At 40.6% G+C, this 12,854-nt stretch overlaps 2 protein-coding genes across 6 annotated transcripts in view; one reads left to right on the top strand and one right to left on the bottom strand.

The window, feature by feature from the left end:
* The window catches only part of emid1 (EMI domain containing 1), a 40,662-nt gene extending 30,666 nt beyond the window's left edge, over positions 1-9,996 (top strand). The window contains exons 4-16 of one of the 5 annotated variants that reach the window (XR_015065920.1): positions 568-657; positions 736-797; positions 875-1,007; positions 1,742-1,975; positions 3,706-3,810; positions 5,310-5,387; positions 5,765-5,817; positions 5,891-5,953; positions 6,044-6,088; positions 6,206-6,250; positions 7,644-7,728; positions 7,909-7,999; positions 8,938-8,981. Coding sequence is in view for 4 of the 5 variants with exons in the window: in XM_085910598.1 (XP_085766724.1) it covers positions 568-657; positions 736-797; positions 875-1,007; positions 1,742-1,975; positions 3,706-3,810; positions 5,310-5,387; positions 5,765-5,817; positions 5,891-5,953; positions 6,044-6,088; positions 6,206-6,250; positions 7,909-7,999; positions 8,938-9,071 (1,133 nt within the window). In the remaining variant the exon portion in view is untranslated. Of the gene's footprint in view, positions 1-567; positions 658-735; positions 822-874; positions 1,008-1,741; positions 1,976-3,705; positions 3,811-5,309; positions 5,388-5,764; positions 5,818-5,890; positions 5,954-6,043; positions 6,089-6,205; positions 6,251-7,643; positions 7,729-7,908; positions 8,000-8,937 lie in introns of all 5 variants that reach the window. The other 4 variants (XM_085910602.1, XM_085910598.1, XM_085910600.1 and 1 more) reach the window with 4 other exon arrangements.
* A 132-nt stretch (positions 9,997-10,128) lies between these two features.
* On the bottom strand, positions 10,129-12,252 carry rhbdd3 (rhomboid domain containing 3). Its single transcript, XM_085910603.1, has 5 exons — positions 11,801-12,252; positions 11,330-11,713; positions 10,907-11,033; positions 10,581-10,817; positions 10,129-10,481 (listed from the first exon to the last, which is right to left on the bottom strand). Exons 1-5 carry the CDS (start codon positions 11,955-11,957, stop codon positions 10,313-10,315), a joined length of 1,074 nt encoding a protein of 357 aa, XP_085766729.1. The 5' UTR covers positions 11,958-12,252; the 3' UTR covers positions 10,129-10,312.
* Between the last annotated feature and the right edge of the window lie 602 nt (positions 12,253-12,854).

Genomic DNA, 12,854 nt, shown 5'->3' with positions numbered 1-12,854 from the left:
CAGCTCAGTATTTGAAAATGTTGCTGGCAAAAGTGGGGTCGTCCGTACCCCAAGGCAACACTATTTGTTTTTTTTTTCTTCTTAGCCCCGCCCTCCCCTTCTGAGCTGCTGCACGTGCAGTTCCCGTTTCGGTTACCCAGGTCAGCTGACCAGCTGCTCCGAGATGGAACGAGGATGTAGTGGAGGCTCAGGGTGGGACTGAGCTTTGTAGGCTTTTGCTGCTCCCATGTATGGAATTCATAGCCGGTGCACATCAGAAGGCCTCACTGTCCACTTTTAAATCCATTCTTAAGACCGGCATTTTTAGCACGGCTTTTGGTGTGAGGCATTTTTATTTCAATCGTATCGTTTGAACTCACGGCAGCACTAGCAGCGTTGGCATGTCTACCTTTCAGTCAAGTGGAATTGGGTGTTGAATCTGCACGTTCCGCCGAGCTTGCATGTTTCATAGCAATATATTTGTGAAGCAATCAGACCTTTAAATTCAAAAGGACTTCAAACCAGCCACATTATGACTTCAAGTCTAAATGACAGGAAGTGACATCATACTGTCTCTATCTTCTACAGATGCAGGCAAACAGCAGGGGGCTCTGGAGGCAATAAGAAAACCGTCCACACTGCGTCGCCCACCTGCACGCTCAGGGGAGCCCCTTTCATGTAAAAGCTACCATGTGTTCCGACTTGGCCCATAAAAAAAAAAAAGACCGGATGTAAATTACTGTTTTCTGTTTCCAGACTGTCTCAACTGCAGTCGAATCACGGCAATGAATGACAGGCTGAGTTCGCTGGAGGCAAAGGTTTTTGCAAACTCACATAGTCAGGTATGTGCTTAACGATGCTCCATCACGCTCATTTTAACGTCTCGCATCACCAGGTCCAAGTCCTCACCGCCTTGCCTTCCATATCTCAGCACCACCCTCTGACCAAAGGGAGAGTTACACCTGAGGCCGCCTTACTGTTGGGGGCCGCACCTGCTCAGGGGGCTCCCGGTGAGCAGGGACCTGCCGGTAGGTAGTCGTCTTCTATTTAGAGCTATAATATTAAATCATGAGTAGTGTTCTCAGAAATTCATAATCCACCTTATAATCAAGGTGTTCCTTATGTAAGGATGTCGAATTGAAATTGAATAAAGTTTGAGCCAGTGCGCCCTATGGATGGAAATTTTCAAAAACAGACTACACTTTATAATCCAGTAAGCCTTACAGTAAAAAAAAAAACACAGTAAGTGCAAGTTCACACTTTGAACAATCGTTCATTATTATCAATCAACCCTTTTCTACCTGCTCACATATGCCCTTATTATAGTATATCCTATTTCCACCTTTCCACATACGCTCATTTCCTCCAGTCTAAGAAAGAGAGTCATTTGAGGTGCATGCTTACTGAGCTCAAGGCAAGCACTTCACCTTTTCTTTCCTGGAGTCGAGCCCAGCCTTGGCTATAGCTGCTGCTGCAAAAAAATAAAATAAAAATCGGGTACACGAACCACGCTCTATCCAACGTCTGGTTAGAAAAGAACCATTGTCACATTTATTGAGTCAAATGATTCACTTTCAATTCATCCGTTTTTTTTTAATCATTTACAAAAAAAAAAAAGTACAAATCACAGGAGTTTGGATTACATAGGAATGCTCCCATTTGCACCAAAATCAGCCTTCCTGCTATATCTTGGACACACTTATCTACTTTTGAGCTTAGTGGAAGCGTTAAACAATCACTCAATTAAGTCCTTCTATTGCAGGTCCTCAGGGGGAAAAGGGCAGCGATGGTCTTCCAGGCAGAGACGGTAAAATTGTACTCACAGTTGATGTCGAAGCAATCAGCAATTTCGTCCGTGTAATTAGTGATGACAATCTTTGCCTCCGAGGCAAAACAGGTTCTCGAGGCTCGCCAGGTCCCACTGGGCCTCGGGGGGAGGCGGGCGCGAGGGGCCCAGCCGGAAGCCCTGGATTGAAGGGAAACGCTGGACCTTCAGGTAAGATGGGGCAACATGAGGATTTTGAGATGAAATCAAGCAATTCTTAAGCTTATGTGTCTTGCTGATGGAGAGAGTTTGCATTTCTTGCCTCGCTCTACTTTTGAGGCATTTGATTGCCTTAGTATTAACCAAACACTTGTGGAAACAAGACTGAGCCATGATATCCGACTTTGGGGTGTTTGTCTTCCACTTAAGCCACTTGGTCGATCCAAAAGGAGCTCCAGCTGTAACCAGTAGCGTGTTCCAGACATTTTGTCTGCTAACTTTCTGAATTCTGACTTAAATTGTGCTTTATCAGCGACCATTGAGTCTTGAGTACTACGTGTAAAGTCAACTGTAGCGCCGTCACGTGCCGTTGCAGCTCATGGTCACCAATCAGAGTATAAACAGAGGAATAAACTTGCTCTATGTATTCAGACCCCGAATAAATCAAGTGTAGGAAAAAGTAAATCCACAGGACTTGAATGATAATAAAGCAAATAGTGGCGCATGTGTGTCATAACATCTGCTCTCAACACGCGCTGTTATTTCTCCACTCTGAATCTCGAAGGTCTCTAAAATGACCCCTGTTCTGAACCTGCTGCTGGGTAACGACCAGACATTGACCAACTTTTTTCAAACCGACTCTCCGAGGAACGCCTTGCAAAATCCAACCTTAAATGAATATGAGCCATATATACACAAATCCCAGATCCTTATGCTTTCCATGTGGCCATGATGTTATTGTTTTTCTTTCTCCATTACTTCATAGCCACCCAAAACCAGTGCCACATATTGTAACCAAAGCTATAATTTGCTCATTTTTATAGAAAGACAAACACGGGACTGGATTGTATCCAATACAATGCAAAGACAAATTATCTTTCAAGACAAGTATATGGGGATAATTGGGCATACAATTGAACTTTGTGGCATTATAGATTACAGTATCAAATGGAAATATGGTTGAATATGTTTTGGTCTAGGTAAGCAGGTCATTTGAGTCACTGAGCATCAGACTTCTCTCCCGCGCTCCCAAACTGCTACAGCGGCTTTAAGTGAAAATGACCTCTATGGGTGTCAGATCAGGGTTAGAATAACATTACCTTGCAAAGTAATCATTTTCAGACAGCGCCTGTCAGTTGTAGTAATGTCACTCATATGAATCACGGCAAAACATTGGCACAATCATGCACCAAACGTTATTTTAATAATGGTCCCCCTCTCTTCCCCTGTGGTGTTTTTCCATGAAAGTTTGGTATAAACGTTAAAGTTGTGATTTTGTTAACGACACTAGCCGTGCGGTATTTTTTTTATAAAAAATATTTGATATTTCGTTCATGTCAAAAGGGAAACTTTTATCAAAAAGATTTTCCAAATATTTCAGAATGCCTTTTTCTCTTCAGTACTTCTCTAATTCACTCTGGCTTTATACACTTTTAGAGAAAAAAAAATTAAACTCTTGGCAACGTGAAGCATAATCACTAAAAGTAAAGCAGCAAAAATTAGTACCTCATTAAATCTGAGTCAATGACAAAAAAATGTGGCCACAGACTCCAATGCATGCAACTAACGATAAAACTTTCCATCTGAAATTTAGTCGACGTTGCAATGTAAACGCATTCAGTCTCGTATGTATACCACTGTGATGTTTCCTAGCCGACAAGAATCGTGTTGCCCTCATTAGCAGACAAGGTCAGGACTTGTGTTCAATGATATCTCATTTTTTTGGTTCTTTGTCTCCTCAGGCCCTCGGGGTCCCCCAGGACTCCCAGGAGAGAGAGGTCTACCAGGTCCACCCGGGCCTCCAGGACCACCTGCTCCCGCCAGTGCTCGCATCCCTGCGCCAGACAGTAAGACTCGATCCTAAACACTCAACACAAATATATCTTCCTCTCCATGATACTTTGACCTAATTTCATAAAATGCCCCATTATAAAATCGAACTACTCAATGATATACAGCAATGTATGACTAAAACGAGAAGTGAAATCAAATTTTAAAACTTCACATGCTGTGATGAAAACCTGTCCACTTCTGCTGTCACTCAACTGCTACCAGATGTCGGCTCCTCACTTCTTTCAAGGTCGGTGCGTTAGCACCTTTTATTTGTTGATCCACTGGTTTTAAAGGGGGGAAAAGTATTTAAAGCATAGATTTGTCAGCGTGAACTTCCTGTGTAGGTATTAGGATTGGCATAATGAGACTGGGAGGCATTTCTTTCACATCAAAGTAACAGCGGGGAACGGCGGGAGGACAGGAAGGCGGACGGGCCGAACTGTGCTGACCTTACTTGGGAAAATACTGCTTTATTTGTCTTGTATGTATCCACGAGGGGGTTAAATGTCTCTCCTGCGGACCACCAGTGCTTAAAAACCTGCACCCAGAATGTTAAGAATGAAAAGGAACTGTGTTCACCTGGAGGTGGCGTCGTTCAAGATCACAGTTAGGGAATACAAAGCAGATGCAAAGACGGACAGACAGACAGACAGAGACAACTGGCCTGGATGTCTAACTCAATTGGAGACGCTCAATGATTTTTCAGCTGGATGATGTTTCCTGTCGTCTCGGGCTCCTCATCGTCATCTCTCGCTCTCCCTAAAGTCCAAAACTTCAATTGGATCTATGCTGTTTCATCTGCAAGAACAAACACTTCTTCTCACTGACTTTCTTTGCATTCTTTTCTATCTATACTTGTTCTTTCTGTGCTGTTACACAAATTAGCCGACTTTTTAAATGAATGAAAATCTGTGATTAACTGCAAACATTGCTTTTTGTAACATTGTAGGTTGTCATCAAAGGTTAACTCACAAATGCGGCCTCAACTATAATAAGCCAAAATACTTTTTTTTTTGCATTTTATGGCTATTTAGAGAAATAGTCATGAAATGCAATAATAATAATAATAATAATAATAATAATAATAATAATAATGCCCATGATCTTCATGAGGATAAGTGGTTCGGAAGATGAACAAATGGATGAATAAGAATAAAATGTCACGGTTTTGCTATTTGCCCAGCCTGCATATTTTAGTTCACTGTAGTTATTTGTAACACAGCGCTACCGTGTGGTATCAAGAGGTATAGCGTTTTGTGTTGGACAACATTTTTGTACAGAGGTGGAAGGTGGAATTTTTTGCACAATTTAGAGCTGCAATTCATTAAAGTATGAATTGGTCATTAATAAAACAAATAAAACCAATCTGAGTCGCATGATAAATGAATAGCCACATGTGTCAAACAAAATATGAATTGCCAGCAAAACCTTTAGCATAACTGGAGAGTGTGTAGAATGATGATGGTATATAGATATATATTATTTTTTTAATCTGTTTTTATTTTGGTTGCAGAGCGAGGGAAAGACCCCTTCTTCACCAACACTTTCCATGATTCTACACCAGGACCGCAGGGTCCTCCTGGCCCGATCGGTTGGTGTCTTTTGCTGCATAATAAAAAACTGACTTTACATTTTAAAATACATCTAGTACCTATGTGCACAGTTTATCCCAAAACTCTGGCCAAACTGAAATTGAAGTTCATTTTTAATTCAATAATGTACACAGCTGGTATTATCAGTGGTCCAATTTTGACCCCAGACTATTTCTCGACAAGCCAATCATTTCACATTTTCCACTGGACATAATTTTTTGCATTGTTCATATGTATCTCAGAATTGCCAGCAATCAACACAATCAATCACAAACAGTTCAATCAAAGATATTATTTTTTGGTCATTTTAATTTTGTTGCTCGCATACTTCATCCTTCATTCCTTATCACTAATATGTCTTCCAATTCATGTGTAGGTCCCACAGGTCCAAAAGGACCAGCTGGACCACCGGGACCACAGGGACAGAGCGTAAGATGGCCAACACCAATTTAGAAAAAGAGTGGTCAGTATACTATATAGTCCAAATTGTTTATGTTGACAGGGTAAACCTGGGATTCCTGGAGCAAAAGGTCCTATTGGACCAAAGGGAGAGCGCGGAGAGCGAGTGAGTGCCACTAATTTTTGTCCAGCAGCTTTTCAGTTTCTTCATCCTTCATGCGTAAACAAAACGATGTGATATACGTTTTTGGTTCAGGGCCCCTTGGGTTACCCAGGGGACAGGGGCTTCAGGGGCGAGCCGGTAAGATAACCCCAAACCCTAACTAGTGTTTTTAACATTATAAGGATCATGACAATGATCTTTTCAAAAGCATTTCATTATCTTTAAGTCACACTTAGTTGTACAATTCTTTAACAGGGATTACCGGGTCCCAAAGGAGAGCCTGGAGAGAAGGGTTTACCGGTGAGGAAGTAGCTCATTTGGCGGTAATGTACAAGCACATTTGGTTGAACAAAATCTTGGATTTTTCTTTGAAGAACCCCCTTATTGTGTATTATATTTGCTCTGTCTGTCTAATCCTTCCTTTTCTTTGACCTCTTTTTCATTTTACAAGAGCAATCTAAATGTAAGGTATATTCTATTCAGGATATGTGTAGTGTATATGTTTTTCTTGTCCTCTCATATCTTCTCACCTACCATGTGTTGTTTTTTTTTTGTGTACATGTGATTTCAGCTGGTGAACCGTATGCATTTGTGTGTGGAAAACTTCAGACTTTGTGTTTTTGTGTTGTTGGTCCTCGGGGTGCGCTCCAGACTGCAGCTCCCCCCCGTCATGACATTGCCCTCTTGACCCTGAAGTTGTTTGACTCCCTCTGCAAACTATGGCTACCTTTCACAGTCACTTTGGCAGCATCTGACTTTGGCATATATGTCAAAATAGCATCACCACCATCAATCTGGTTAAAGCAAGACACTCCAATCAAAGCAGAGAGGAGATGGCGAAATCCTTGAGCACATTTTTCTAAATTTGTGGTCTTCTAAATTGAGTAAAATGCAAGTGATGCATATGCCAAATCTTTTCATTACTGTTTCAAGTCGTAGATTCCGTTGGGTTCAGAGGTGTTGTGGAGTGGATACAGCTACCCTCTCTTACCCCGTCATGCAAAAAGAAAAAAAAAAAAGACTCATTTTCTGCATGTCGATATTCACAAGTGCATAAGGCTGCTGCATTGAAATATGGCAAAGTTGCACCTTATCACATAACATTTATTCTTGCTTGAAATTAAATAGTCTGTATTAGCGAAATGTTCTACTTTGTACTTTGTTCGCCTTTTTTCTACAAACAAAATCATTGCCTTTTTTTTTCTCTTACTAACAATTTTACTACGCAATACCCCTTTTGCATGCCTTATTTTTGTGATGATGAATTATGGTCCTTTAAGTTTTAACAGAGTGTAAAAAAAAAAAAGTCTCCAGTGAGTGCATAGTAGCTTCTCATGACCACAAAAACATTCAAGATGCAGTTGTGGTGACATATTTCTCTGTATGAGTTGCAGAAACAGAAACTGTACATAGCATGAGCGAATGTAAAAAAAAAAAGCCTGGAATAGTTTGGTCCAGGTATGTCAAACGTGTGTCAAACTACTATGACATGCATGCTGCTGTTGTCCAGCCCAGCATGGCAGAGAATGAGGGAGATAGAGATAGGAAGCCGACAATGCTGGACAAATGTGTGGACTGTTTAACCTTCTAACAGCTGAACTGTATTGAGAAGAAAAAGCAAATGACCTGCATCTTGGCGTGCAGTTCCTCAAGCTTGCCCTCCTAACCTTGACGGCTGTATCTATCTTCACAGGGGGACGGAATACATCAGATCAGAGAGGCGCTGAAGATCTTAGCTGAGAGGGTTTTAATCCTCGAGACTATGATCGGTATTCATGGTGAGTAGGAGGCCTGAGGCAGGGTCAGTTTAAGGCGGGGGTCAAGGTAGGGGGCTCCAACTCCCACTGCACCTCACCTACTGGGACAGGGAGTGGCAACAGTCACGAGCAGCCCCCAGGACTCAGCCTGGTGTTTCCACACCCCCTCATACAGCACTCCCTGTCACTGCTCTCTGATAGGACTTTAGCTTGCAGATGTTCCGCGACTTGCAGGCCGATCTCGAGCTTCTGGCTCGTAGGGTGACGCTGCTGGAGGCTATCGTCTGGCCAGGTAACGATGAGACATCCTCACCCACGGCTCTGCTGGCCCTCAAATAGACACACACACTAAAATATCCAATCTAGAGAATTTAGGGAGTGTTGGAAACATGACGTGACATTACCGCACTGAGGAATGTTGGTGTAGTTGCTTTAAAGTACTAGATGTTTTTGTAGAATTGAAATTTATGTACAATTTCTTCTTCTGGGAGCCGTTTACAATCGAGCAAAGAAACTGCTTTTAAATGATGAAAATCAATGTGCTTTGTTGGTTAATGTGTTTGTTGTTGTGCTAGTCTGGAGAGTAGTGCTGCAACATTTGGATTTAATTTTCATGGGGTTTTTTTCCCCTTCAAATTAAATTGTGTTAGTTTTGACATTGTCAATAACTTGAAAGGCTTGGTCACAGAAAACCACTATACCTCTTTGTCATACATTCCATTATACGGATGAAAGCACAATTCAAATGTACTGTAATTGCGCCGTCTAGTGAGAAAATTGTGAACTACAGCTTCATCAACCTTTGGCCCTTTGCTGAAACATTACATAACTTCATCTATTAGCAGTGTCCCTTTCGGAATTAAATCACTATTATGGACAATCTTAAACTCTAATATACATCCATGCTTTTTTTTTCTGTCCAAATTGTTTCCCAAAACTAATTTTTTTAAAACACAACTGGTTAAGAACAATTTTTACATTTTCAAATACACAATGTTAAGAATAACGGCATTAACCACTGCTCTGTTGTGTACTGAATGTTGTGTTGTTGCAGCCCACTCACCAGACACACGCTTTGTTGCAAGTTGTAGCGCCAAACAGACTTGACTGATCAAAATGATGGCGTGTTTATGATAATTCCAGTTTTGAAAAAAAGACAACAGTGTGCACGTGGTCAAACACAGTGCTGGGCAGGGAGGCCCTGTTCCAACTGCTGTCTTTCTTCAACAGAACCTGATCTAGGCTCTGGGGATGGACCATTTGGCACAGCCTCCCCTAGTTTCTACAGAGATAAGCGGGCAGGTGCGCTTCCGTATCGACCTGCTTCTCCTCTGTCCTTCGACACCAAGGTTCGAGGGAAGTAGCAACCCCCATTCCTTGAGGACCGCAGGCTGGTTTGGCTTCCCTTCCTATAGATCGCATCGGCACTCAACACCTAATTGATAGCCTTCTTGAGAGGGCTTTCCTGTCAAATTTAGGTTGGGGGACACCTCAGGGATATGTTTATGATACTCCACCATGTCCTCCTGCACCCGTGACAACTCGTTTGACAACCCTTAAGTTATCACCATAGCCACTTCCAGCTGCAGGGTCTCACATGTTTGACAAAAGGAAGCTCTGAATTACTTGTGGTGCTCCTCGGGCCACAAATCTTGGCAATAAGGGTCATTTAGCTTCATCCATTTGTGGAGACTGGACTTGAGTTTGTAATTTGTTTTCAATTTGAACAGCGATGCCATGAGATTTTATGAGCATGTACGATTTCCTGAACTACACAGACAAACCTCTATTATTCATTTTGTTGTATCTCTTATATTGTTAAACTCAGTTTGATGTCATCACTACTATAACTGAGATGTGTTGCTATATGTGAGCATGATGTGTTTTCCAAGTAAAATACACACTGAAAAAGTGAGAAAATATATCACAACATATTTACATTTGTTGCATATCCTATAATCCAGTGGATTTTATTTCACTCTGAAAATCATTTAGAAAAAAAATCAGCACAGGAAAAAGCAAAACTGGAACCACTGTTATGTTGGTGCTGTCCGAAGACTTGTTTTATTTTTCATCGTAAATCAAGGTTATTGTGAACGTATTTAAAATTGTCAATCGTAGTTTGTTTTATATGCCGTCGTATAACAACTTCCTCTTTTGAATTTTTATTTCTTGCAAATGTGTTAATATAATCCTGTCTCCTGATGATCGCTGTAATAAAATGATGTTCACTGTTTAAATATTGGACATTTGGGTCGAAAATGAATGAACTAACTAGTTTGTAGTCTAAAGATGAACATATATATATATATATATATATATATATATATATATATATATATATATATATATATATATATATATATATATATATATATATATATATATATATATATATATATATATAAATTCTAACCCCATAGTGCACTGCATAAAGGAAACCTTCTCAAATTCCCAGCCCAACTCTGAAATCATGTTCAATATGAATTTATTTCACAAGAAATAAAAATGTAATGTTCAAGCTCTGCAAAAGTCCAAGTAACAGTCCAGTTTGGAGTATAAAGGCCAACAGGTTTTTCCAGGCTTCATGTCAGTGTTTAGTCACCTAGGGGCCTTTGGGTGGGGAGGTCTTTTTCCCCTTTGCGATGACCACAGCCTGCTCTCCAACGCTGTCATCTACGAGTAAGGAAATCACGTCATCTAGCTGTTTTGAGGCTGCAAGTGCCACTATTGCTTTTTCTGTGGGGAAGCCCATCTTCTCCAGCTGCTGGAGTCTAAGGGGAAACATTGTTATCAATTGTCATTATCCCGCCAAATTAAAATCCGGCATGTACATGAAATGTACAAATTGAGAAATATGTACAAGTACTGACCTCAGTGCAGAAACAGATGATTTTGGCACTTCTACTTTTTGATCCATTTCCTCTGGGGCATCCTGTAAGGAGGCAAGTATTCCAGCCCTCAGCATGTGTTCTTCCAAAACCTCTGCTTCAGACTCTGGCCTCCAGACAGACAGTGGCTCCTCCCACGGATGGTGGTTCAATGTTAAGGGGTCCCTCATTGAAGGGGGTGCATGATTGTCATGCATAAATTGAGATTGTGACCTGGAACTTTGAGAGAGTATAGTAAAATGATTTTAAATGCAGTTAACAAGAGTGTGATTATTAAATGGAATGGGTGGAAACGAGATAACTCGTACATCTGTGAGGAGCTGTAGGTTGGCAATCTTAGTCTGCACAATGTGGGAATATACGCTGAAGAGGGAATGAAGGTCAGGAAACTGGCTTTCTCCAGCTCCTGTAGCATTTCAATGAAGCTGTGATTATCTGAAAGGTTCATTAAGTATCACACAAGAAGATTCTGAAATTTCCAAAGTACCTTCAAAATTTCTTTCTAACTATTTTTCCTCAGTGTGATCAAGCAATCGTTTTCTACTAAATTCCAGAATTGACTGTACATCAGTGGCAAAGAACAGAAAACAGTATTTAAAACAATCAGAAGGCCCATTGACCTTTGACACTCACAATCACACATTGATACTGCTAACAACTACTGCAACATGCCACCACACTGAAATATTTACAAATATTACATCACTTGGTGATATTTTAAAAAAGGATACAATTATGACCGATGCATATGGCACCGAAATTAAGCAGGGCAGGTGTGCCAGGTAGAATGATCAGAAAAAGCAGCAGCAGCAACAAGGGCAGAATCCAAAGTGGCAAATAGCCTTGTAGTCGCCTATTTGATACGTGACGGCACTGGGCTGTAAACAATGCCAGATGAATGGCAGCATAGCCACAGAATCGACTGGCCTCGAGACTGAAGACAAAGATGATCAACGTGTAAATAAGAGGTAATACAGTCATTGTCAGAACGGAAAGGGCTAGGTAGGCCACTGTGCCCCAGTGACGCTCCTGACGTGGTCCCAACAGCAGCAGCAACACTATGCTGACAAGCAAGGCGGGCGAATCATCATGATTGAGGGCGTACAGGAACACGTCTATGAGGCAGAATCATTGGGAAAAAGAAAAGTAATTCAAGTGTTGTTCACAGTAAAACCGTAACTATTCCCTTTATTAATTGATACCTCTGAAACGTGGAAATTCTCCACCTGGACCTAAACTGAGACTGGCTTGGGGACCTGCAGCGTACACCATCAAGATAAGCGCTATCAGCAGGGTTGTCCCTAGAAAGAATCCTGGACGATCTGATCCGAGCCATACTGAAAATACACGAAAACGCATGACTTAAATGACTTGATCTTTCTTACTCTTCTTATTTTTCTTGCGCTACGTTGGTATATTAGTCTGGAGTGAAGTGGCCATAGATTACGTCTATTTTGATCGCAGAAAACCTGCACTCTGTGTAATAATTAACGATTATTGGCAGGAATATTGTCGTTTGTTCTTGTACAGTCTCCATACGTTGATGAGATGTCAAAAAATATGCTCCAAAACATCCACGATTTAGTAAGAACACTGCGATTAGAAAGCTTCACGTATTGTTTTGTGTACTTCCGTGTGACGTCATATACGTTTTTCTTCACTACCAGTTCATAGAGCGTGACACTGCCACCTGTTGGACATACTGAGACTTTCAGGTAACACAAGTTTTGTCACGATCAGAGTTCCAGCCATTCAACATTTTCACTATTACAATTTACAACAATAGATTCCATATTTACAACTTTTTTGTTTTGTTTTACACCTCTAGTTTCTACATTTTTGGACTGATAAAAAAACATTTCAACTTCAACATTTTCAGATAATTCTTGTTCGTTGTAGTTTATCATTATATGCCATTCGATATCATTCAATATTTAAGCCTTCACACACAATTTCCTCCAGAAATAGAATTCTCTAGTAACTAGAGTTTAGTATTTACTTTTATTTGTTTACTTATTGCCTTGTCTTATTATTATAACCTGAATGTGCCAGAGAAAACACAGTCATATTTGAAATCAGTCCCAAAAAATATCAAAATATCCAGAAATATTTGAAAATGATTTTAAAAACTGTAAACATTTGTTGACATGTGTAGTGATTCTTCTGCTGTACATATGTTTATGTCTTACGTCTGCTCAATTTAACTGAAAATGAAGAAATTCATGTAAAGTTCAGTAATGTGTTGCAGAACTGTGT

The sequence above is a fragment of the Syngnathus leptorhynchus genome, chromosome 4 (genome assembly GCF_054491065.1).
Source record: "Syngnathus leptorhynchus isolate UIUO chromosome 4, UIUO_Slep, whole genome shotgun sequence".
Classification (NCBI taxonomy): domain Eukaryota; kingdom Metazoa; phylum Chordata; class Actinopteri; order Syngnathiformes; family Syngnathidae; genus Syngnathus; species Syngnathus leptorhynchus.
This window is presented reverse-complemented; position numbering and strand designations above follow the sequence as displayed.

Excerpts from the sequence above, each read along its gene's own strand:
- rhbdd3 (XM_085910603.1), bottom strand. The coding sequence starts at position 11,957 with ATGCGTTTTCGTGTATTTTCAGTATGGCTCGGATCAGATCGTCCAGGA. Across the intron at positions 11,714-11,800 it reads AGAATTTCCACGTTTCAGAG|ACGTGTTCCTGTACGCCCTC; the intron begins GTATCAATTAAT and ends TCTGCCTCATAG. Across the intron at positions 11,034-11,329 it reads CATATGCATCGGTCATAATT|ATAATCACAGCTTCATTGAA; the intron begins GTATCCTTTTTT and ends TGAACCTTTCAG.